The sequence below is a fragment of the Hevea brasiliensis genome, chromosome 3 (genome assembly GCF_030052815.1).
Source record: "Hevea brasiliensis isolate MT/VB/25A 57/8 chromosome 3, ASM3005281v1, whole genome shotgun sequence".
NCBI classification, from domain to species: domain Eukaryota; kingdom Viridiplantae; phylum Streptophyta; class Magnoliopsida; order Malpighiales; family Euphorbiaceae; genus Hevea; species Hevea brasiliensis.
Genome location: NC_079495.1, coordinates 108370333 through 108397504, shown reverse-complemented (window position 1 = coordinate 108397504; position 27172 = coordinate 108370333). Strand labels below are relative to the sequence as shown.

General features: G+C 34.2%; 1 protein-coding gene across 4 annotated transcripts in view; it reads right to left on the bottom strand.

Annotated features, from left to right (window-relative positions):
- The window catches only part of LOC110662604 (uncharacterized), a 37057-nt gene extending 14690 nt beyond the window's left edge, over positions 1-22367 (bottom strand). For 2 of the 4 annotated variants that reach the window (XM_058144512.1, XM_058144513.1), the window contains exons 1-13: positions 22032-22366; positions 21038-21223; positions 13072-13161; positions 8817-8890; positions 8583-8738; positions 8084-8204; positions 7888-7943; positions 7661-7715; positions 7522-7578; positions 7306-7407; positions 6162-6242; positions 6026-6078; positions 4301-4370 (exon numbers count right to left, since the gene is read on the bottom strand). In XM_058144512.1, the coding sequence (XP_058000495.1) occupies positions 4301-4370; positions 6026-6078; positions 6162-6242; positions 7306-7407; positions 7522-7578; positions 7661-7715; positions 7888-7943; positions 8084-8204; positions 8583-8738; positions 8817-8890; positions 13072-13161; positions 21038-21223; positions 22032-22136 (1206 nt within the window). In that variant the 5' untranslated portion in view covers positions 22137-22366. Of the gene's footprint in view, positions 1-4300; positions 4371-6025; positions 6079-6161; positions 6243-7305; positions 7408-7521; positions 7579-7660; positions 7716-7887; positions 7944-8083; positions 8205-8582; positions 8739-8816; positions 8891-13071; positions 13162-21037; positions 21224-22031 lie in introns of those variants that run through there. The other 2 variants (XR_009147758.1, XM_058144514.1) reach the window with 2 other exon arrangements.
- Between the last annotated feature and the right edge of the window lie 4805 nt (positions 22368-27172).

The following is a 27172-nucleotide window of genomic DNA, read 5'->3' as shown; positions in this document are numbered from 1 at the left end:
GAACCCAAAAGCAATGTGACATATAACTTACAAAGGATAGAGAGTAAGGAAGGCAAGGTATTTTCTCTTGATTGAGAAATGAAGAAGATCAGGATGGAAAAGAAATTAAAAAGTTTTCAACCATTTCACAATTTCTCCAAAATGGAGATAAAGGGAGAGGGAAATGTTCTATTCCACAAAAGTTAATTATTTTCCCTCAACATTTCTACCATAGGAAAAGAGAGAGAAACATTCTATTCAAGAAATGTTAGTTATTTCCCTCAACAATTTTCCCTCAACAATTCTACTTTTACTTTACATAAGTTATTTCACAAAAAATAACAACTTTGTATCCTAGGATTCTGTTCACTTTCCCAAACAAAGAAAAATAACTTTACTTAATGTTTCTTTCATTTTCCTCCTATCCAAACAAGAGAAAAGAAAATAATTTTCTCATCTATAAATTTCTTTCCCTACATTTTCATTCCCAAAAGAATTGAGAGGGGCAAAAAGTCCTCCAGAACTTCATATATGATAATTGATGAAAAAAGAAACAGCAGACATCTCAAAACATGAGAAAACATCAAACAAGTTAGGCACACAAAAGGATTGAGGCTCAATCCATGAAAAGTAAGCAGATGGCCAACCAGTTAATCAGAAGTCAAATGCTACAATGCAGAAGGAAAGAACAAATAAATGGTTAACATAAAAGTTAAATGTTAAAACAATCTATTAAACATCCTGCAGTTTCATAAGTTCAGCAAAAATCTCAACACTTTTAGGCCCACAGGCAGCTGCTGACAGAAAATGATGAACTTTGCAGCCACAGCTATGGAAATTTTCCCAATAGATGACAGTTTCATTTTCCAAAACTGCAGGCTTCAATTTTCTTTCCCTACATTTTCATTCCCAAAAGAATTGAGAGGGGCAAAAAGTCCTCCAGAACGTCATATATGATAATTGATGAAAAAAGAAACAGCAGACAACTCAAAACATGAGAAAATGAAGAAAGAGATGATTCTCCTTAATTTCAATTAATCTGTACATGGGTATATATATATACAATTAATTTCTATAATTGTGTTCCACTAATTAGGAAGAAATCCTAAATAAGAAATCCGAAATAGGAATACAGAATATACAGAGAAATAATATAGTGATTGACTTTCCATAACACTCCCCCTCAAGTTGGAGCATAGATGTTAATCATGCCCAACTTATTATAAATGTAGTCAATCATAGCTCCATTCAGAGCTTTTATGAAAATATCTCCTAACTACTCTCTAATTTTGATGTGTCCTGTTGAGATGATCTGTTGTTGAATGTTTTCACGAATAAAGTGACAATCAATCTCAATATGTTTAGTCCGCTCATGAAACACCGGATTAGAAGCAATATGGAGAGCAGCTTGATTATCACACCACAATTTCACAGGCAGGGAGGTCTTAAAACCTGTATCATCTAGTAATTGAAGTATCCACATTACCTCACATACTAATTATGCCATGACTCTGTATTCCGATTCAGCACTAGATTGAGAAACTACACTCTGCTTCTTACTTCTCCAAGATACCAAATTTCCTCCAACAAAAACGCAATATTCAGTAGTTGACCTCCTGTCAACCTTAGATCCAGCCCAGTCGGCATCTTAAAAACATTCAACATTCAAATACCCCTGATTATCATATAACAAATCTCTTCCTGGAGCGCCCTTCAGATAACACAAGATTTGTCCCATGACTTTCCAATGAGCAACATTTGGGGAAGACATAAACTGACTTACTACACTAACGGCATAAGCAATGTCAGGACGAGTGACTGTAAGGTAGTTCAATTTTCCTACCAATCTTCTGTATCTCTCTGGATCTTCAAACAACTCACTATCCTCTGCTAACAGTTGCAAATTTGGAGTCATTGGTGCACTGCAAGGCTTAGCACCTAATTTTCCTGTCTCTGTCAATAGATCAAGAACATATTTTCTTTGAGACAAGAAAATACCCTTCTTACTTCTTATAACTTCAATACCTAAGAAATACTTTAACAATCCCAAGTCTTTGGTCTTAAACTGGGTTTTGAGGAAGCATTTAAGAGATGAAATACTTGCAGAGTCACTCCCAGTGATGACAATGTCATCCACATAGACTACCAGGAGAATTAGACCAGCCTCAGATTGCCTATAAATTACTGAGTGATCACACTTATTCTTTTGCATACTAAATTCCTGTACTGATTCACTGAATCTCTCAAACCAGGCCCTAAGATTATGTTTCAAGCCATAAAGAGACTTCCGAAACCTACAAACTTTACCCAACTCCCCCTGAGCAACAAACCCAGGTGGTTGCTCTATATACACCTCCTCCTGAAAATCACCATGAAGGAAAGCATTCTTGATATCTAATTGGTGCAGGGGCTAATCATATGTAGTTGCTAGAGAGATAAACAAGCGAACAGAAGTATGTTTAGCTACGAGAGAAAAAGTGTCAGAATAATCAACCCCACGTGTCTGAACATATCCTTTTGCCACAAAGCGTGCTTTTAACCTAGCCGTAGAACCATCAGAATTTACCTTTACTATAAATACCCATTTGCAACCAAATAACTTTCTTACCAGTGGGCAAAGGAAACAGTTCCCATATACCATTAGCATCTAAAGCCTCCATTTCCTCTTTCATAGCAGCACACCAGCCAAGATGAGACAGTACCTCACCAACAGTATTAGGGATAAGAACAGAGTCTAAAGAAGTAATAAAACACCGAGAATAAGAAGACAATTGATTATAAGAAACAAAAGAAGAGATAGGGTAAGTGCATGAGCGCTTACCTTTATGAAGAGCGATGGGTAAGTCTAGGTCAGAATCATGATCAGTATGAGGTACAAGATCTCCCAACGAAGTAGCTGGTGGAGGATCTGAGTCAGGAATTTCCAATCTCCTGGAATACACATGAACAGCAGGAGGTCGAGTAGGTCTAGAGACATAAGGAACAGGCTGTGGGAGAGGACTAGACATTGGTTGGACAGTATATATTAAGAGATCATGTTCCTCCCCCTGACTCTCATACACAGATGATTAAGGAAAGAATGGAGTGGACTCAAAAAATGTGACATATGCAGAAACAAGATAACGATTAAGAGTAGGAGAGAAACAGAGGGGACGGCCGGTCAGTGGCCAAGGACTCTCCTGAACTGGGTGGTGAGAACAAATAGTCACCTTAGATAGATGACCTAGGGTAACAGTGTGTTTCAGTCCAGAAACAGATGGGAAAAAAATTCCATATTTAGATTCCTTAATGAACCAGCTCTAATACCATGAAAAAAGAGATGATTCTCCTTAATTTCAATTAATCTGTACATGGGTATATATATACAATTGATTCCTATAATTGTGTTCTACTAATTAAGAATAAATCATAAATAAGAAATCCTAAATAGGAATACAGAATACACAGAGAAATAATATAGTGATTGACTTTCCATAACAGAAAACATCAAACAAGTTAGGCACACAAAAGGATTGAGGCTCAATCCATGAAAAGTAAGCAGATGGCCAACCAGTTAATCAGAAGTCAAATGCTACAATGCAGAGGGAAAGAACAAATAAATGGTTAACATAAAAGTTAAATGTTAAAACAATCTATTAAACATCCGACAGTTTCATAAGTTCAGCAAAAATCTCAACACTTTTAGGCCCACAGGCAGCTGCTGACAGCAAATGATGAACTTTGCAGCCACAGCTATGGAAATTTTCCCAATAGATGACAGTTTCATTTTCCAAAACTGCAGGCTCCAATTTTCTTTCCCTACATTTTCATTCCCAAAAGAATTGAGAGGGGCAAAAAGTCCTCCAGAACTTCATATATGATAATTGATGAAAAAAGAAACAGCAGACATCTCAAAACATGAGAAAACATCAAACAAGTTAGGCACACAAAAGGATTGAGGCTCAATCCATGAAAAGTAAGCAGATGGCCAACCAGTTAATCAGAAGTCAAATGCTACAATGCAGAGGGAAAGAACAAATAAATGGTTAACATAAAAGTTAAATGTTAAAACAATCTATTAAACATCCTGCAGTTTCATAAGTTCAGCAAAAAATCTCAACACTTTTAGGCCCACAGGCAGCTGTTGACAGCAAATGATGAACTTTGCAGCCACAGCTATGGAAATTTTCCAATAGATGACAGTTTCATTTTCCAAAACTGCAGGCTTCAATACATGAGATACAATCCACAAAGACCAGTCTTTTATCACTAATTATAAGCCCTTAACTACATATTAGCAATAGATTGTGGTAAATGAAGAAAAATGCTTCGAATGTTTCACCTGTACATTTGAAACAACCCGAGCAAGAGCTTTAACCATACCCTCCACAACATTTGTGTTCTTAGGATGCCTACAAAGAGTGTGCAAAACCAATTGGTACACATGGTGATGAAATTAAATATAGAATTCACCCAATGAGAGCGGAAAGGAGGAAGGGAAAGAAAAAAAAAGATTAAGTTCTAGAAAAGTAAAATAATGACTATTTAATTCATAGAATTTGGATTTTATCCAGTATCCAGAAACACTAAACTGAGATTTAAGTTCTAGAAATGTAAAATAATGACTAATTGTTCATAGAAGTTGGATTTTATCCAGTATCCAGAAAAACTAAACTGCAGATACATTACATTTCAAGCTTTGCAGGAGAGATGACTTGTTTTTGATAAACAAACATTGCCAATTTTTGGATTTGATTCCCAGTAAATTTGAACATGAGAGTTTATTCTAGTTTTGAAATTTTATTGATAATTTACATTTGCTAATTTTTTTGGTTTCTATTTACAGAATCTCTTTGTTCAATTAAAAAAAAATTACTGTCATTAAATTTTTTTTTCTTTACTCATAAATTTTTAATTATTTAAAAACATAATTTTTTTGTTTTTATTCCCCCATCTAACAAGTGTATAAATTGACCCAAAAAGAAAAAGATCACTCCTAATTGGACCACATTTGGATATTATAAACCATCTCTGCTATTTAAGCTCTCTGGATGTGAGCATGCACAATGCAAACCCCACTCCCCCCTCCCCCCTGAAAAAAATAATAATAATAATAATAAGCAGCAAACAACACAGGAACACATTCAAATAAGTAATTTATTTTGCTATATAATTATAATTTAAAAAAGTCATTCTTCTAGCAGCTCTGGCTTTTCCCACAATAACCAACAACTACATCAAATTCAATGCGTGTGGCCCTCCACTCAGGACATGTACTCAACAGAACACTTACAATGGCAAGAAATTGGGTATCCGACCAGACCCGACCTGACCCAACCCTATTAGGACAAGTTCAGGTTTGAGAAATATACCCGTACCAGGTTCAAGTTTTATATATTGAGTATTCGTTACTTAATCCTTTAGATAAATAATTCACTAAATATAAAATATATATTTATAATAACACTGAATATAAAATATATATTTTTAATAATATTTATAAATTTTTATATTTTAAATACATAGAATTTAAATATTTTTTTATAGAATTATTAAATTTTAAAATACAAATTATTAATAAAATTATATATTTTATGCATATCATTAATTAAAAAATATAAAATTAAATGGGTTTGGGTATCAATAATCAGACATGGGACAGATTCGAATAACTTTGGAATAAATTTTAATCAAGATTAGGCTTGGGATGAGTTCAAGTATTCAGGTAGGATGATTTTCATGGGTATCCTACCCGTTGCTATATATAAATTAAGTAATGTTTAAATAGCAGCCCTAGCTTCTTTTAATTCTAACCAATGAGCTTGAATTCAATGTATGTTCACTCCTACAATGACTTCATCAAACCCTGCATTATGTAAGAGGGCTCACTCTTGTAATATACACACCTCCAATGAGTCTATTCATGCACTTATTTATTTGATGTCATTTCTTATCAGCCCCTTTGCATATTAATGCAAAACAAGAGAGAGATAGAGGGTGCCAAAAAAGGGGCGGTACATGCAATATGGAGCAAAAAGTGATGTAGCAGTGAAGACAGTAAGCTTACAAATCAAAGTTCTGGAAAAGAATTTTTAAAGTCCGTGCCTCTACACAAAAACCCTGTCAAATTGCAATGAGTCTCAATAAATTTGGTAAGAGTTGGGGGAAAAAACGAATGCCACAGCTGATATTGTAGAGATTACCCTCAAGATCTCAAGCACAAGTATACGGTGCCATAATGGCAAATCAAGAAAAGTAACCTTCACAAGCATACTAAGAAAAACCTGCATCCAAGGGGTAGAAGGTCTTATTAATTGCACAAATGCATACCAGTGCATTGTAGTAAAACTTCCAATCATTGAACTCAGTTGTGAACATAGAATATAAGAATGAAAGAAGAGTAGTCGGCCATGAAGAAAAAAGGGCATGACAAATTATCACGCAAAAAAAACAAAAGAGTAGGATCAATCATAAAGTAGTAAAAATTTGACATGGATCTGTTAAATAAAGATGAAATCCTTCCTGAGAAAACCTTTGACAAAAATTTGATGGCCAAAAAGAGTTATCTTTATTTTGTCAATTATACTCTTAGTATTTCTATTTCATTTTCCCCATTTCACTCAGCCCTGAAACTTTCGCACCTGTAACCTGTCCCTAACCATGCCACCTCTTTACCCACTCCCCAGGATTAAGACTATTTCTCTTCTTCTCTTAATTGCCATATAAGAGTCCTTTTATCACCTGTTTTTCCTCAAAAAGCTTTAGTTATTTGTTTCAAAATATTATTTACAACAATGCCCTAAGTAAAAAAATGAAAGTGCATCTCTAGTTGGCTCCATCATTATTCCCATTAGATAATAAAAGGCAAGAAGGAAGGGTATAAGGACCTAAGCAAGTGTGATGAGTGAATCTTAGAAATTACAGCACCAGCTCTATGATACAGGGAACATTTAGCAAGAAACCTGAAAAAAAGAATTATGTATCCCTGAACCAAATGCACTCTAAAATTATGACTAGTTTATTTGTGAACAATATTAGGATTTTTGGTTCAAACCTCCAGAGGACCATAGCCTACAATTGCAGGATGCTTCACACACTGGGATACCCTTTTTATTAGGATTTTTGGTAAAGCAATTAACATTTGCTGCTGGATACTAGATTGCAGAATCAATGTATTACAATGCAAAAATAATAATAAGAAGAAGAAGAAGAAGAAAGAGGGGGAAAAAAAAAAAGAAAGGAGGATAACAAAAAAAGAAATTTGTTTGCTTTTTTTCAAGTGCTTCATAAATATATCATTTCAAGTTCAAGCCTCTAAGTTAATGTTACTATCATAGTTGAACACACCTCACATTCAGTAATAAGGGATGAACTGTACAGCCTGATAATATGAGCAACTGATCGCAATACCAACCGACGAAAAGAAGGTTCTCCTGCTTCTCCTTCGATCTAGTTCAAAGTTAAAAAAAGTAAAAGATGTGTACAGTTGAACTCTTTATGACACAGCCTATATCCCCATAAAGATCAAAGATTTATTCCAATCATTTTGAAAAAAGAAGCTACCTCAGCATTAGTACGAAGTGAAGTCATCAAAAGTGAACAAATCTGGTGACGCATAACCTGTCAAGTTCCCATGCAAACTTTAAACTAAAAAAATTGTGCTAGCATGCTCAAGCAAAAGAACAGCAATGAATGTGCTTACCTGTTCATAAGGGCCCAAGGTCTTGAAAATAACAGCATAATTGGACAGAATGAACCTACAGAATGGAAGCATTCAGCAAATCAATGGATAAAAAAAAAATATTCAAATCGCCATAGTTTTGGTTGAATAGCAAATCCTTGATACAATTTGTTTTCCTTGTAAAGCTAGTAGATTTGCAACAATAATAGAGGAATGCAAAATATTGCAGGCAAAGGCATATTTCTTACTCAAGTATGTCAAGTGCAAATATCCGTTGAAGAGATTTTACATGTAACCAAATTGCCTGTAAGATAAAGAAAAAACTTGTTAAAATTGATCAACACAATTTGAAATTCTCAAGCAATTCCTAATACCCAATACTAATAAACATCAGATATATAAGGTTGTTAGGGAAACTATCTAATAGTCTCAAATAGCACATACAGATCCACCTGCAGCAAGAGCTGTCAGGTCTTCAAGTAAACGAAGCCCAAAATTTCCAGCATTTGTTAGGATCCCCCTCGTCAAAGATTTCTCTCCAGAAACAGGTTCATTCCCCAACAACCTGTTCATTGTTGAGTTAGATTTATGGATATGGCAGAGATCACACATTGAAATCTAACACCAGAAGTTTTGTGTCTTTAGTATGTATGACCCTATTCCCACACACCCCCCAACACACCCCCCCCCCCCCCCCTCAAAAAAACCAACCCAAAAAAAAAACCACCACAAAGAAAAGGACTACTCTGCAAATTCAAATTAATACTAATTGGTTGAAAGATATACATACCATACACAGAAGTACACACGCCGACACAAATCTATTAAGCCTCAAAGTATCAATGTACGTGTAATAAAATTGCAATTTATGAACTAGATAAACATCAACACACAAGGGTTAGAATGTTTGATTCACAAATGACATCCATGATTATTAACATACTCTGAATGATTCATACTGCGACTAACATCACCAGTAACTGAGCTGGATCGAGAAATATGACCTCCAGAACCAAACTTTTCCACAGGAAGAGCCTCAGCATGAACCACATGATCAAAAATTAAAGCTACTGCCTGCCTGAAGGTAGCTGCAGCAGTACTGGAAATAGTAACAGAGAATACAAGTAAACAGCAGGCCTCTCATTAGTTACTGATCACTAACAAATTGTTAACTTACTTGCGCACACTGTCAGAGGATCTATTATTCTCAAGAAGCCGAAGACATATATAAAGGGCTTGAGCCATATTCTCCTGAGACAAATACAACAAATCAGGAACTTCACTTGTAACACCCCATTCAAACCCAGCCAAAGAAAGTAAAAAAGTACAAATTTGATAGAAATGCAAACACTTTGATTACACCAAATTTGTGCTTTTGCTATGATGGCAAGAAAGTTTTTCACAGAAACCCTTCTTCACATATCCTACACGCACACAACTCAAAGGTGAACACGTTGAGCAGCTGAATTGATGGATATTTTCTTAGCATAAACATATTCAAGACTAAATCTATGAAGTTTGCTGAGTTGGGAAAGTGCAAATCTCGCAGGATTTAAGCAAAAAACAGATTGTTCACTTAATTGTTTGAAAAACATCATACGTATTAAGCTCTACAGATATAGTTCAGCAGATAGCAGACCAAGGTTTGCAACCAGATTTTCAACAATATTGGATAATGATTTAAATCCAACAAAAATTCCACCGGTAAACATCAGATCATACTAAGCTACTATTCTCTCGCATCTGATATACTCGAGACCAACAATTTCCAAAGTTTTTCAGAATAAACTAGCCCTCTAACTAACTTCTAGTTTTCGCAACACATAAAAGTATATTAATTTATGCTTATAAATTTACAAAATGCTCATTAAATATATGATATAACTCAACTCAACTCAACTAAGCCTTTATCCCAAAAATTTGGGGTCGGCTATATGGATTCGCTTTTTCCACTCTGAACGATTTTGGGTTAAATCCACAGAAATGTGTAATGCTTCTAAGTCATGTTGTACTACTCTCCTCCAAGTCAATTTAGGTCTACCCCTTTTTTTCTTTTTATCCTCTAACCTAATGTGCTCTACTTGTCTAACTGGAGCCTCCGTATGTCTACGCTTCACATGACCAAACCAGCTTAATCTCCCTTCTCTCAACTTATCTTCAATTGGCACTACTCCTACATTTTCTCTAATACTTTCATTACGGACTTTATCTAGTCTAGTATGGCCACTCATCCACCTTAACATTCTCATCTCTGCAACTCTTATCTTAGATGCATACGACTCTTTCAGTGCCCAACACTCACTACCATATAACATAGCCGGTAGTATGGCTGTACGGTAAAATTTTCCTTTTAATTTATTGGGAATCTTACGATCACATAAAACTCCCGTGGCACGTCTCCACTTCAACCATCCGGCTTTAATCCTATGACTAACATCCTCCTCACATCCCCCATCTACTTGAAGGACTGAGCCTAGATATTTAAAGTGATTACTTTGGGACATTACCACTCCATTCAAACTAACTCCTTCCCTATCACCGCTTGGCCTTCACCGAACTTGCAATGCATGTATTCTGTTCGTTCTACTTAACTTAAAACCCTTTGACTCTAGAGTACTTCTCCAAAGTTCTAGCTTTCTATTGACTCCTTCTCGTGTCTCATCTATCGAACAATATCATCCATAAACATCATGCACCAAGGAATACTCTCTTGTATATGTTTCAGTTCATCTAAAACTAATGTAAAAGGTAAGGGCTTATGGCTGATCCTTGGTGTAATCCAATTGAGATCGGAAAATCTCTTGTATCCCCTCCCACCACAATAGTAGTTGCTCCTTCATACATATCTTTCAATACTTGTATGTACCTAATAGATACACTCTTTTGTTCTAACACATTCCATAAGACTTCTCTAGGAACACTATCATAAGCCTTCTCCAAATCAATAAAAACCATGTGTAGATCTTTCTTCACATCTCTATATTTCTCCATCAAGCTTCTAATGAGAAAGATCGCTTCCATAGTTGAACGACTGCATGAAACCAAATTGATTGAGAGAGATAGAAGTATCATGACGTAGTCGATGCTCTACAACTCTCTCCCACAACTTCATAGTATGGCTCATGAGTTTAATTCCCCTATAGTTTGAGCAACTCAGATGTCTCCCTTATTTTTAAAAATAGGTACTAAAATACTCTTCCTCCATTCATCGCATTTTCTTTGAGTTTAGAATCTTATTAAATAATTTAGTTAACCATGCCACTCCCATATCTCCCAAATACTTCCACACTTCAATTGGTATTTCATCTGTCCACAGCTTTACCCACTTTCATTCTCTTAAGTGCTTCCTTTACTTCTAAAGATCTAATCCTTCTAGTATAATTTACATTCTTTTCTATTGTTCTATAAACTATATTCGCGCTATTTCCATTTTGACTATTATTAAAGAGATCATTAAAATAATTTCTCCATCTTTCTTTAATGTCCTCATCTTTCACCAACACTTTTCCTTTTTTATCCTTAATGCACCTAACTTGATTGAGATCTTGACATTTCCTTTCTCTACTCCTTGCTAATCTATAAATATCTTTCTCCCCTTCTTTAGTTCCAAGTTTCTCGTATAACTTTTCAAAGGCCTGCGCTCTTGCTTGACTAACTGCCTTTTTTGCCTCTTTCTTTGCTATCTTGTATTGTTCATATGCCTCATTATTATCACATTTAGGTAATTTCTTATACCATTCTCTTTTTCTCTTCACTGCCTTTTGTACTTCCTCATTCCACCACCATCTCTCTTTTGAGGGTGGTCCATGTCCTTTAGACTCTCCAAGTACTTTTCTAGCTACTTCTCTAATCTTTGATGCCATCTGTATCCACATATCATTGGCCTCCATATCTAGCTTCCATACTTCGGACTCGAGAAGCTCATTTTTGAACTTCACTTGCTTTACTCCTTTGAACTCCCACCACTTTGTTCGAGCTACACTATTTCTTCTGACCTTACTTGAATTGTTCCTAAACTTGACATCCAAGACCACCAACCTATGTTGACTTGTTAAAGCCTCTCCTGGAATGACCTTGCAATCCTTGCATAGAGCTCTATTTGTCTTCCTGGTTAAGAGGAAGTCGATTTGGCTTCTATGTTGCCCACTTTTGAAAGTCACTAAATGTGACTCTCTTTTTATAAAGTAGGTATTTGCTAGTATTAGGTCGTATGCCATAGCAAAATCCAGGATGCTTTTTCCCTCCTCATTTCGACTGCCAAAACCAAAACCTCCATGAACATTCTCATAACCTTGTCTATCACTTCCTACATGTCCATTCAAATCTCCACCAATGAAAACATTCTCTTCATTCAGTATGCTTTGCATTAAATCATCCATATCTTCCCAAAACCTTTGTTTACTCTCACTGTCTAGTCCTATTTGTGGGGCATAAGCACTAACTATATTTATTGTTTCTCCTTCTAGTACTAGCTTTACTAGTATAATTCTATCTCCTACTCTTTTCACAGCTATTACTGCGTCTTTCAATGTCCTGTCTATGATTATGCCCACTCCGTTCTTGTTTCTCTAATTTCCAGAAACCACAATTTGTACCACTGAATTACCCACTTCCTTACTTTTCTCTCATACCCATTTTGTCTCCTGAATGCAAGCAATATTCACCCTTCTCCTTTCCAAGGTATCCACAAGCTCCATTAATTTTCCTGTAAGTGATCCAACATTCCAAGTACCAACCCTGATCCTCCTCCTATCCTGCTCCTTCCTAATTGGTCTCCTTCTATGATATCTTCTATTGTTTTCTATGTCTATCTTGTGTTCTGTTCCACTATTTATTCTACTATCCTATGGACTAACTTCTTTACCCACACCGTCCATGATGTGGGAACCCTTGCTCACTTAACACCACACTCGAGCGCCGGCATGGCGCGTCGCGAACGCCCTACACCCTTGCATATTTATCACTACACCCGCTCCGATGTAGCGTCGTTAGTAGAGAGGGCCAACGTTTATATCTTTTGAATCCATATCATAGGGTGTGACGAAATTTTTACGCTGGTTGTCACCTACCGCAATGATAACCCAAAAAAATCACAAAACTATCAGCCGATAAGCAGACTATATCAGTATGTGCATTCATAGATATGGCAACACATATTTAATCTACTTATCAATCATACTAATTACAGACCTTAAAATGCTGAATTTTCCACAGATATTCAGAATATATCACATCTGTCAGTGTTTAACCTAAATATTATCAACATATTCAACCAGCATTCATGTATTCTCACCTTGGAAGAAATTTTATATACATCATTTACAATACTTTTTTTTAATTCCTTCCAGTTGAATCGGGTTATACACCTGATTCTTGTAATAACACATTCTGCACACTTACTGAGGAGACAAAATCAAATAACAGATGATCACCTCATTCTCTGGATGTAACCGTGACTGAAATATGATTAATATAGTCTGAAGGGTCTTGAGTTGAACACTCTCATCTGCCATTTCTGCATGCTGCATGGAAGAGGAAATGATACATAAGATTCTGGTGATGCATTGCTTATCATTAAGAGAATATAAAGCTTGGAGATAATTGAACACAAATTTTCTGCCGACAAAGCAAAAGAAACATAATGTCACTAAATCACCCAAAATGCCCTCATATAATATATATCTAACTATAAATTTTCTGCCAGGAATGTGAGCTTGTAATAACTATTCAAGCCCAATAGAGACTGCAGTAAATTTATGTCTCCATATGACATTAATGACATGCAAAAATTCCATACCGCTGCATATTTGAAAACTAATCAGAAATCACGCAAACCATAAAATTTAAACTAATAATGGAAGAGAGAGAGAGAGAGAGAGAGAGAGAGAGAGAGCAAAGATACTGCAACATAAATAGATCTTCATAAGGAGGATTTGGAAACACATGAAGGAAACAAATCAGAAATGTTATGGAAAGTCAATCACTATATTATTTCTCTGTATATTATCTATTCCTATTTAGGATTTCTTATTTAGGATTTCTTCCTAATTAGTAGAACACAATTATAGGAATCAATTGTATATATATACCCATGTACAAATTAATTGAAATAAAGGAGAATCATCTCTTTCTTCATGGTATCAGAGCAAGTTCATTAAGGAATCTAAATCTGAAATTTCTTTCCCGTCTATTTCTGGACTGAAACCCACTGTTAACTTAAGTCATCTATCTAGGGTGACTATTTGTTGTTACCACCCAGCTCAGGAGAGTCCTTGGCCGCCGACCAGCCGTCCCCTCTGATCCGGTCGCCGGAATCCAAGCCCGTAAGGCTCACGCACCCAACTCAGGTTCTCGCCGTTTCTTCACTTGCCGGTGCGTGGAAGCGCGTCCACTGGCCATTTTGACTCCGATCGGCATCGCCAGCGTCGCCTCAACCCCCTCATTCCACCACTGTGTGCTGTTGCCTGGTCCAGTAACCATTAAAGGACTTCTGAGGTTTGGCTCTCAGATCCTATTTCGGTATTTGATTGATTTGTGATTTTGGATTATTTTGCGGCTGTAAACACTTTAGATTAGTGTTTTAATTAGTTTTATTTGTCTCAACAAATGGCAGACAATAAGAATGTTATTTCTGATGTGATTCTGGTGATGACTAAAATCACGGAACACAAACTTAATGGTTCGAATTACCTGGAGTGGAGTAAGACTGTTAGGGTCTATTTACGTAGCAGTGATAAGGATGATTACCTTACTAAAGACCCACCTACTGATGATACACGGCAAACTTGGCTAAGGAAGGATGTTCGGTTGTTTTTGCAGTTTCGAAACTTGATTCACAGTGAGGTAATTAGTTTAATTAATCACTGTGAATTTGTTAAGGAAATAATGGATTACTTAGATTTTCAGTATTCTAGTAAAGGGAATATCTCCCGTATTTATAATGTTTGTAAGGCATTCTACTGTGCTGAGAAAGAGGATACGTCTCTCACGGCTTCTTTTATAGATTTTAAACGGGTATATGAGGAACTTAATGTATTGTTGCCTTTTAATCCTTATGTGAAAGTTCAGCAGGCCCAACGGGAGCAACTAGCTATTATGAGTTTTCTTGCAGGCCTTCCTTCAGAACATGAGACTGCTAAATCTCATATTCTCTCCAGTTCTGAGATTTCCTCTTTGCATGAAACATTCACACGAGTCCTTCGTATAGAGAGTACTCAATCTTCACAGCCTGCCAGTAGTGCTCTTATTAGCCGTAATCCAAATGGACAACAAGGTAATAGAAGAGGAAGTAGAGGAGGAATTACAGGTAACAGAGGTAATCAGCGTAATGGGGAGGTTAGTTCTAATCAGAACTCAAGATGAGTCATTTGTTATTATTACCATAAGCCTAACCATAAAAAATATAATTGTCCGCAACTTTAGAGGAAAAATCAGCGATCACAGATAGCAAATATGGCAGCAGAGGATTCTACAGTATCTTCCTCTGAGAAAACTGTTTTGGTATCTGCAGAGGATTTTGCACAGTTTTCCCAGTATAAGGCATCTCTAAAGCCTACCAGTTCCCCTGTCACTGCTATCACTGAGTCAGGTAAATCCACTACATGCCTTGTGTCTTCCTCATCCAAATGGGTTATTGATTCTGGTGCGACAGATCACATGACAGGTAATTCTAGTCTTCTATCTGCTTTTCAGTCTAATCTCACTTCCTCTACTGTTACTTTAGCTGATGGTTCTACTTCTTCTGTCATGGGTTCTAGAACTGCGAACTCGACTTCGTCAATTTCTTTGTCACCTGTTTTGTGTCTACCAAAATTCTCTTTTAATCTACTTTCTGTTAGTAAACTTATTCGTACCTTAAATTGTTCTGTTTCCTTTTTTCCTGACCAGTGTTTGTTTTAGGATCTTACGACGAAGCAAATTATTGGTAGAGGACGTGAGTCAGGTGGTCTCTACATTCTGAAAAATTATGTACCGCGGTCACTTGTTTGCTCCAATACCTTAACTCCTCTTAAAGCTCATTGTAGATTGCATCATCCTTCTTTGTCTACCATGAAAAAGTCGTGTCCTCAGTTTCAGTCTTTATCAGTATTAGAATGTGAGTCGTGTCAGTTTGCAAAACATCATCGTTTGCCTTCTATGTCTAGAGTCAATAAACGGGCTTCATCCCCTTTTGAGTTAGTTCATTCTGATGTTTGGGGTCCTTGTTCTGTTACTTCTAAAACTAAATTTCGTTATTTTGTTAATTTTGTTGATGATTACTCTCGTGTTACATGGTTATATTTGATGAAGAATCGTTCTGAGTTATTTTCTATCTTTTATGCCTTTTATAATGAAATCAATACTCAATTTAATATTTATGTGCGTATATTAAGAAGTGACAACGCCAAAGAATATTTTTCAGCACAATTTCAGTCTTATATGACACAAAATGGCATTCTTCATCAGTCTTCCTGTGTTGGTACCCCACCCCAAAATGGCGTGGCCGAAAAAAAAAATCGGCATCTTCATGAGGTAGCTCGTGCTCTTCTTTTTCATATGAAAGTTCCTAAACGCTTTTGGGCGAATGCAGTTTCTACGGCATCTTTTGTAATCAATCGTATGCCGTCTTCTGTCCTTAATAGAGATATTCCTTATACTGCTTTGTTTCCTACAAAATCTTTATTCCCTATTAAACCCCATATTTTTTGTTGTACCTGTTTTGTGCGTGATGTTCGTTCACATATTACTAAATTAGATCCGAAATATCTCAAATGTGTCTTCCTTGGGTACTCCCGGCTCCAAAAAAGGTACCGTTGTTTCTCTTCTACTCTTAATCGTTATCTTACTTCTATAGATGTCATATTTTTTTAGTCCACGCCATTCTTTCCTCAATCATCTGTGTATGAGAGTCAGGGGGAGGAGGATGATCTCTTAATATATATTGTCCAACCAATGTCTAGTCCTCTCCCACAGCCTGTTCCTTCTGTCTCTAGACCTACTCGACCTCCCATGGTTCATGTTTATTCTAGGAGATTGGAGATTTCTGACTCAGATCCTCCACCAGCTACTTCGTTGGGAGATCTTGTACCTCATACTGATCATGATTCTGACCTAGAGTTACCCATTGCTCTTCATAAAGGTAAGCGTTCATGCAATTATCCTATCTCTTCTTTTGTTTCTTGTAGTCAATTGTCTTCTTGTTCTCGGTGTTTTGTTACTTCTTTAGGCTCTGTTCCTATCCCTAATACTGTTGGTGAGGCACTGTCTCATCCTAGCTGGTGTGCTGCTCTGAAAGAGGAAATGGAGGCTTTAGATGCTAATGGTACATGAGAACTATTGTCTTTGCCCACTAGTAAGAAAGCTATTTGGTTGCAAATGGGTATTTACAGTAAAGGTAAATTCTGATGGTTCTATGGCTAGGTTAAAAGCACGCCTTGTGGCAAAATGATATGTTCAGACATATGGGATTGATTATTCTGACACTTTTTCTCCCGTAGCTAAACTTACTTCTGTTCGCTTGTTTATCTCTTTAGCAGCTACATATGATTAGCCCCTGCACCAATTGGATATCAAGAATGCTTTCCTTCATGGTGATCTTCAGGAGGAGGTGTATATGGAGCAACCACCTGGGTTTGTTGCTCAAGGGGAGTTAGGTAAAGTTTATAGGCTTCGGAAGTCTCTTTATGGCTTGAAACAGAGTCCTAGAGCCTGGTTTGGGAGATTCAGTGAAGCAGTACAGGAATTTGGTATGCAAAAGAGTAAGTGTGATCACTCAGTATTTTATAGACAATCTGAGGCTGGTCTAATTCTCCTGGTAATCTATGTGGGATGACATTATTATCATTGGGAGTGACTCTGCAGGTATTTCATCTCTTAAAACCTTCCTCCAAACCCAGTTTCAGACTAAAGACTTAGGATTGTTAAAGTATTTCTTGGGTATTGAAGTAATGAGAAGTAAGAAAGGTATTTTCTTGTCTCAAAAAAAATATGTCCTCAATCTATTGACAGAGACAGGAAAATTAGGTGCTAAGCCTTGTAGTGCACCAATGACTCCAAATTTACAACTGTTAGCAGGGGATAGTGAATTGTTTGAAGATCCAAAGAGATACAGTAGATTGGTAGGAAAATTGAACTACCTTACAATCCCTCATCCTGACATTGCTTATGCAGTTAGTGTGGTAAGTCAGTTTATGTCTTCCCCAACTGTTGCTCATTGGGAAGCCTTGGAACAAATCTTGTGTTATCTGAAGGGCACTCCAAAAAGAGATTTGTTATATGGTAATCATGGGCATTTGAATGTTGAATGTTTTTCAGATGCCGACTGAGCTGGATCTAAGGTTGACAGGAGGTCAACTACTGGATATTGCGTTTTTGCTGGAGGAAATTTGGTGTCTTAGAGAAGCAATAAGCAGAGTGTAGTTTCTCGATCTAGTACTCATGGCACAATCAATATGTAAGGTAATGTGGATACTTCAATTACTAGATGAGACAGGTTTTAAGACCTCCTGCCTGCCAAATTGTGGTGTGATAATCAAGCTGTTGTCCATATTACTTCTAATCCGGTGTTTCATGAGCGGGCCAAACACATTGAGATTGATTGTCACTTTATTCGTGAAAAGATTCAACAACAGATCATCTTAACAGGACACATCAAAACTGGAGAGTAATTAGGAGATATTTTCACAAAAGCTCTAAATGGAGCTAGGATTGACTACATTTGTAACAAGTTGGGCATGATTAACATCTATGCTCCAACTTGAGGGGGATTGTTATGGAAAGTCAATCACTATATTATTTCTTTATATATTCTGTATTCCTATTTAGAATTCCTTATTTAGGATTTCTTCCTAATTAGTATAACACAATTATAGGAATCAATATACATATATACCCATGTACAGATTAATTGAAATAAAGGAGAATCATCTCTTTCTTCAAGAAACTTATTAGAGATCAGGCCAAAAGGTCATCTGATGGATCATGCTCTGCAAGAATACAACTGAACAGGATTTCTGAGAGAACAATTAACAAAAACTGTAAGAAAGCCTTGTATCATGTTGGGGAATTGAAAGAGGAAAAGGTCAATTGCAAACTCAATAGGAGTTTGCCTCCTTCATTTTCGCAATGCTTATTTGTTATGTAACTGTTAGTAGTATGCCCTAGAGCATATCATTTAGTATGTATCTTGTACATATTTTATTAATAAAAAAATTTCATTTTTTTTTTTTACATAAGATATTATGTGTGTTAGAAAAAAAAAGGTCCATTTTGATTTTGTTATATTATTTATTCTTGTTAGTTAAAGATATGATAATATTTCTAGTACAAAATATATATAATAAAATAAATACTTCATACTAGATACTTAATAAACAGGACTTTATCGGAGAGAGATTGTTTGTGTTTGTTTTCCCATTATATATATATATGAGATATAAATATAAGATGGTGAGTCTCTCCATATAACATATGATAACACAAAGTATATAAATAAATATAAATAAGTAGGCGTGACACTTATGACAAGTAGTACATGTTTACTTTTGTTTGTCATTTTGTCATAATAATATATATATAATATATACTTTAGAGACAGAGATATATACATATATATTATATATAGGTTTTTTTTTACTTGTTTTTTACTTTGTACTAATATATATGGTATGGGTTATTGGTTATATGTTGATATAGTTATATATTATATATGTGATGGAATGATGATCTTAATAAATCTAAGTAAATAAAGATAAAGAAATAATCATTTAATTTGTTTGTTGTTTTTTTGTTCTCTTCATAGATTTATCTTGATTTTGAAGAATTTTAGATGAGAAAATTTCAATCAAAAAATTAATTAAAAAAAAAAAAAATAGAACATAATATAATATTGGAAAAATAAAAATGATTGAAATTGAGACTCATTGGGATGTTTTGGAGAGATACTAGAGAGATTATACATATAGGTGATTATATTATAAGGTATATTACTTTATAAAATTACTAACATGGCATGTGGCCATGGCATGGTATGCTAGGTGTTAACATAAATGAATGAGATGATGAATTTAATTTGAGAGATTGAAAGATGAAAGAGATATTAGAATGTCATATTAGTTTAGTGTGAGTTGAAGTGGCCACACACATACACACACACACACACATTATCACAATTTATTAATTAATTAAATAATTAATAAATTATAAATAATTTAATTATTAAATTTAATTAATTAATTAATTAAATTAAAAATTGTTTAAAACCAAATCTAGCAAATAGATTAAATTTATAAGTTAATATAATATTTATTGTAATTAAATTTATTAAAATATAATTATAAAATAAATTTAATTAATTAATTATAATAAATTAATTAATTTATATAAATTATATTATAATTATATAATTAATTATTTTTAAAATAAGAAAATTTAAAAGAAAATATTTTTTTATTTTTTTTTGTTTTTTTGGTGATTTTTACATGCATGATGACATACATGATAACACATCATTAAATAAATAATTTTTTTAAATGTAAGAAAATAAAAAATTTAAATTAAAAATAATATAATTGACACTTGATACAATGTGATTGGATAAACCTAGAAAAAATCAAAGAATGACAAGTGTAGAGGTGTAGGGTGACATTGTGTTAATTAATAATGTGTTAACTGTTATGATGAAAAAATAAAAACACAAAAACACTCACACTCCTGCAGCCCTCCTCTCTCTGCACTTCATCTCTCTTCACATCAATCTCTTTCCAAGATCTCTCATCAATTCAAATTGATTATGAATTTTATTCTGATTAAGTTGTTAATCTCTTCTCTAAAAATTAAAAGGCTGAACTTCTCTAATTAATTAATAGAAAATAATTTGAAAAGGCTTCTAAAGGGGAGGTTTTGTGTGTAAGTGTGAGGGCTAGATGACAGTGGACAAGCATGCTCAAGGTGCATCTCAAGTCAAAGGCGCACTGAGAGACACGCGAGAAGACATCATTAATGTGTTCTAATCTTTTAATAAGATTCAATCTTTAATCATAAATTTAATTAAATTTATTAAAAAATTAAAATTAAAAATTAAAAAAAAAAAAAAAAAAAAATTATATAATAAAAAAAAAAAAAAAAAAAATAAATAAAACATTATGAATAAAAAATAAAATTGATTTGGTAAAAATTTTAAAATTCAAAATTCAATTTCAATTACCAATATCAAGAATACAAAACATTTATTTTAATCATCAACATCAAGTCATAAAGAAAAACACATAAGACAAAATTTGCGTGCCAGGGTGGTTTTTTGTCACCCCACTGCACAAGCAACTCTATAATTCATTCCCATAAAGCCAAAGCATTTGCTACAAAATCAATTTGAAATAGAAGTGACCATATCTCACATGCCAAATACAAATACAAACTTACATCTTTCAATGTAGAAAGTATCTCCTTCAAAGCTGATGGAGCAACTGCATCATGGGATATAAGCTTTTGTAGACATGAAAGTCCAATTACACTCAGCTTAACAGTTCTGACCTCACAAGCCATCAAAAATATCCGTAGAATGTCCTCATTATGTGCAATTTCACTAGGACTTGACAATGAACGAAGCTGCAAAGGCCATCCCAAAGAAAGCAAGAAATACATAAACTCAGCTGCCAAACCAATGGCTATAAACATGATATTAGCTTCCAAAAGCCATGGCTCCCACAGCATCACATCAAGATAGATCTTAAAAAATTATGCAAGTAATGACTAATAACTCACAGTAAATATCCATATGTGTAAAATTTTGGACAATAACAACACTAAACAATATCACCTTAAATATTTCCAGGCTTGCAGCAACTTAAGCTCCATTTGATTTTTAGGGATTTAATGAAAAAAAAAATCTGAATTAAGTTGTGAAGCCCACTTAAGCTAAAATTTTCACACAACACTTTCCGGAAACCTATTTAAATTAACTAGTAGCACTTTTAGAAAATAACAATGAGCATAATATTCAATTTTGCTATTCTTCTATGTCCCCCAATTTCTCAACACACAGATTTAACAACGCGAATAATATCCATAGTATACCAACTTAACTGAGTTAAGTACTGAAGCTCAATAAAGCTAATTTTCTATGTCCATTCTTATCCTCCACTTTTCTTGGCAAGCAAAAGCATTAATTCCTTTAAAATTCAACAAAATTCAGCTCCCTGATCCACCAAACACTTCAACACTAACTAAATTGACACCAAGCATTTAAATATACACACATATATACAGAATCCAACCAGCATTTGCCAAACAAACAAAACGCACGATTAGCACTTGACATTAGAAACAAGCACATTCAATGAGTACACAAATAGCGAGCACGAGTAACCATTGCAAGTAAGTAAACGTAAAGGTAACGCGATTTTCGAACTGTAACCTTTAATATAGCATGCTCTGCGCCATCCTTAACAGCGGGGTACCTCCGGCGAGCTTCGGAAGACAAGGCGCGAAGATCTGACTCCAAGACCGCCATGAAAGCCATGGCTGAAGCTTCCGTGGCTCGAGTTCAAAGATGAAACAGGCAATTTCTAGGGATTCGATGAAGATAAAAGCGCTACTAGAGAAGATCGACAACAAGAATTGAGAGAGAGAGAGAGAACGCGAGAGAGATTATATTGAGATCGATAAGCCTAATTGACGATTGAACAAGCTAGTAGTAGATCTTCATCTCGGAGATCTTCTTTTTTTTTTTTTTTTTCCCTGCGATTTTCCAATCTGGTGTGGCAGACACGTGTGTCACAGAGAGTAGTTGGGCTACTTACGTGGGTTGCCGAAGAACCCATAAGACAAAGGCCCATTATCTTTTAGAAACCAATCGTTATGTGCTTCTATTTCTTACTTTGTTTTCATTTTATTTATATTTATCTTTATCATCCAATAGTTGTTGCGTATAAAGCAAGTTTTAACCTATCATTTGGTTGCAATTCAATTCAATTATTGTTAAATTTTACCCTTAGAAAAATTATCATTGAACTTTTAAGTAAAAATTCAACATGGAAATTTGAGTTTTTTTTTTAAAGCAGATATTTTAGTTATTGTTAAGAAAAAGCATTACCTTAAACATATTTTTTTTAATACTTTAAACATGCTAGTTAGAAACTATTAATAATTAGTTCTAAACAAATGAAAATTTTTTTCTTCATATTCAAAAACCAAAGGAAACTGGTAGAAATTTATGCTAAATTTACTTATTTAACAATCTATCATCGTCGATTTATTCAATTGCTCAATAACCTATAATTTTTTCTCTTTTTTTTAGGAAAAGAAACTCTCATTTTTTTTCTTTAATTTTTTGATCTAGAGCTTCAAACTCTTTTTGGCTATCGTTTCATCGGCTTTCTCTTCCACTCCAAACAAAGGAAAGCTGCTCTATCCTTGCCCGATTTGTAGGTTGCCCTCCTCACAGTTGGGTGGGGATGTATATAGTTTGGTCTTCTTTTAGTTAAGCAATTGGTGTTGCAAGTGGAGGGTTTCTTCATAATTGCTTTCTTTGTTTGCTATGATTGGCACTTCGTTTTCATATGGACGAGGACAAGTCTCGGTCTTCCCTAGGTTAGTGTGAGCCTAGAATCGCTGGAGAAAGCTTTATCAGTTTACTTTGAGAAATAGAGAACCCAAGGGTTAAAATGTTGGTGACCTATCTTAGGCCATTAATTCATGAACCATGGTTTTGTGCTTCAGTTGGTGTTTGATCCCAACCAATGATGGATTGCCGATGCAGTAGCCTTTTACTAATGTATCTGGTGCTTTGTTGACGACACTACATATGGCCTATAAAAAGATTTATGAGTTTAGAGCCTTAACCCGTCTCAAATGATCTTCTGGATCTTTGGAACTTACTTGTTGGACTAGGGTGAGTGTGATTGGAAAATCTAGCAATGGGTCTTTTCTATGAGAAAATATTAGGTGCACCCGGTACATATGCATTATCTCTTATAATCATGTGGGATCCACTCTCTATATTATAAGAAGGGTTCACTTTTTTATGAGAGAATGAACATTATTTTTTAGTACTCCGGTGTATCTAATAATTAGTCATCTTCTATGTGCTAAGGCTTATTATTGCAATCCCTTGTATTGTAGGATTCTATTAACCCTTTCATTATCAATAAATTTCATTATATTCTAGAAAAAAAAAATCATGATAAAGGCGACAATTAACACTTCAATTACAAGCATATATCTTTAATTTGAACAAGCTTATTCACCGATTGTTGGAATATGGTCTCAAAAGTAGTTTTGGCAAACTATTAAGGAGAAAAAAAGAATTATAGTGCTTCCCTTCTATTTTCCATTCTCTTGAGCTTGAATGATTGATAATTGATTTTTGGCCATCCACAAGCATATGACCATTTTTCTTTTTTTTTTTTGTAAATAGTATATGAGCTTTTCTCATACAACTAATGAGAGATGGAATAACATATTATTAGATGAATCAATTGCCTTAAATCATGCTAGAGTTCCCAATTTAAAGAAATACACCTTTAATATCAAGGATATAGTATTTATGAGTGTAAACTAACTAGAGGATATCCTTAATAATGGCAAGGGTAATTTTTTAAAGAGCTTACAATGCAATAAATAACCACATGATCAGTGGCAAGTGTTCTTCAATACCCATTGTACATAGCGCATAACGGTTCCCTGCATGATTGCCTAATGATTGTGAAAATGTATGAACATGAAGAATATTTCAAGAACTCACATAAACCCACATATAAGAAACCCACTGTAGACCCTTATTTTGTGATGAGTATGTGCATTGAGACCGTGAAAAACTCGATGATGAAAAATTATATGACTGTAAGATATAATTGAAGGCATGGAATTGAATTATTAATTCCGTGGGCATGATCTTGAAAAAAAAAATAATAATATACTTTTTGGAAAATTAATTTAATTTAAATAAAATTTTGTTTTGTTTAAATTTAATATGGGCAGTTCTTAAATGGACCTAATTAAGTTTAATTGGGCGCCATGTGCTTAAAAAAGTCTAGTTATTAATTTTAAATAAGACCTATTTAATTTATTTTTTGAAAATTAAAATAAGAAAATATCTTTTTCTCTATCCTCTCTTCCTATTAGTTGGAACACCTCACCCATATCACAGTCTCACCCAAATTCCTCGATCTCAGTTGTTTAAGTTATCTCAACCTTATCACACTAGCACTTCAAACCCTATCACACCTCTTCCTCGCTCCCTATTGGTGCCTTCCCATTTTCTTTTCTTCCTATTGGTTGAAACACCTCATCCATATTTCAGCCTCACCCAAATTCTGCAATCCGAGTTGTTTAAGTTATCTGAACTTTATCACGCTATGACTCCAAACCCTATCACACCTCTCTCCCAAAACCCTATAAATACCCCACTGATAAAAAAAAGGAAGAAAAGGAGGAAAAAGGGGTGGAGGAGAAGAAAAAAAAAATTAAAGAGAAAAATAGCCAAAATTCTTTTAGTTCTTCTTTCTTTCTAACAATATTTCTTAAAGGTTAGTTCTTTTATCTTCTTTTCAAGATCTATGTCATGTAATGTTTAATTCTATGTTTCTTGTTTTTAATTTATTTTATATGTTCAGATAGTTCATGTAATCATGTTTAATTTGAGGGGATAAACAACTCTGCACATATTCAGTTTTCAGTCTCTCATATTTTTATTATTTTTTGTTATTTTTTGAATCTGTAAAAATTTTAGGAAAATTATATTCCTATTTTTCACGAAATTCTATTAATTTTAGCTTCAAAAAACACTAAAAAAGCTTTTGTATTTTATAAGTTATAGCTGTTTGAAATTAGGGTTGCTGTAAAATCCGATTTGCAGGATACCTGACTTTTGGAATCCATATCTCCCTTGTTTCTTAATATTTTTGTGTAAATCTAGTGTCTTAAATTAATTTCAGAATCTTATGAATATTTTCCAATTGATTTTGCATTCATATCTGTTATAGTTAATGAGTTATGAATTTTCCAAAAAAATAGTATAATTCTCTCACTTAGAAAAATTACGATTTATGTAGACCATTCGGCTAGGGTTTTATTTGATTTATAAATTTTATGATATTGTATGATATGTAGGCTGTATTCTGTAATTTTTTTATGATTTTTAGGCATGTCTAACTATTTTTAAAAAATTTGATTTCTTGCTACCGTTAATCTGCCAGAATTTGAAAATTGTATATTTATGCATGTTCTTGTATTTTCTTGGATTTTAATTAATATTTGATCTATTTTTGTGTGTTTTTTTAATTCAAGAAGTGTTATGAAGTGTTTTGATTATATTAGAAGACTTAGACCATTAGGTAGTTGTAACTAATTAGGAATCTTAACCTTTAGGAGACTAGAGTTAGAATCCAATGTAAATTGTTATTAATATTTTCTTTAGTTTTTATTACAAATAAAATTGGTAAGTAGCCCTAAGGTAAGTACCAAAAAGGGCATTTGCGTGAATTTTATGTGGAGCTAAACGGGAGTAAGCCAGGGATATCATTGTCATACTAAAATAGAAGACCCTTTTTTTAAGGGTAGCTTGCCCCAAATGGCAACTGCATTTATCAACAAATAAGTAATTCTAAACTACTCCGATAACCATTGGCATGAAATTGTAGTAATAATATAATTTTTATTTAGTAAATTAAAATTAACTTTATTTTTAATTTAATTGACTTTTGCATGTAATTAATTTAAATAAATACTTTGTAAATTAAAATTAATCTTGTTTATAAATTAAATTAACATTGGCATGTAAAATAAATTTAATTTAATACTTGGTAATTATAAAATAAATTTACATGATAGAAATCTTTATTAGATTGTGATTGTTTGGGCCTTGTGTGATATTATAATAAATTATATATGTACATAATTAACTTATTTCAATTATTCCTAGGGTAACTTGGTGAAAATTAATTAATTAGGTTAAATAGAAACGTAGGGTTATTTGAAATTGAATTTGTTTGTAAATTAAATTCTCAATAATAAATTAATTATAGTCATCTAGTAAATATCATTTAAATAATTAGCAACCCCATATATAGGAATTACTTGTGCATGAAAATTGTGTGTAAACAACAACCCTTTTGTGAATTACATGCATGTGTAGGATTATAATTGCATTTTTTAGGATAAAGTTTAATAAAGAAATAATAAACAAGACTTCTAGAAACATTAGTAGAGGACTGGCACTCGAATTAACGAGGTTAGACCAAGCGTAAGGGGTGCTTAACACCTTCCCCTTACATACCCACTATCCCGAACCTAGACATTGAGCTATGGTAATGACGGTTGTGGAAACTCTGCAATGAGTAAGTTGCCATCCATGACCCTCAGAAGAAATACTGAATATGTCACGGTTATTACTCGGGTGGCGACTCCTGTCTATCTATGCCTTAATGTCATAAATCCTTAGTACCGTGGTAGTGTTATGAGAAGACGGTACTAACCAGTTGTTTGATTCTATTAAGATTGTATGAAGTGTATGTATAGGAAATGCGGTCTAAGGAGGTAGTACTTAAGTGAGACTAT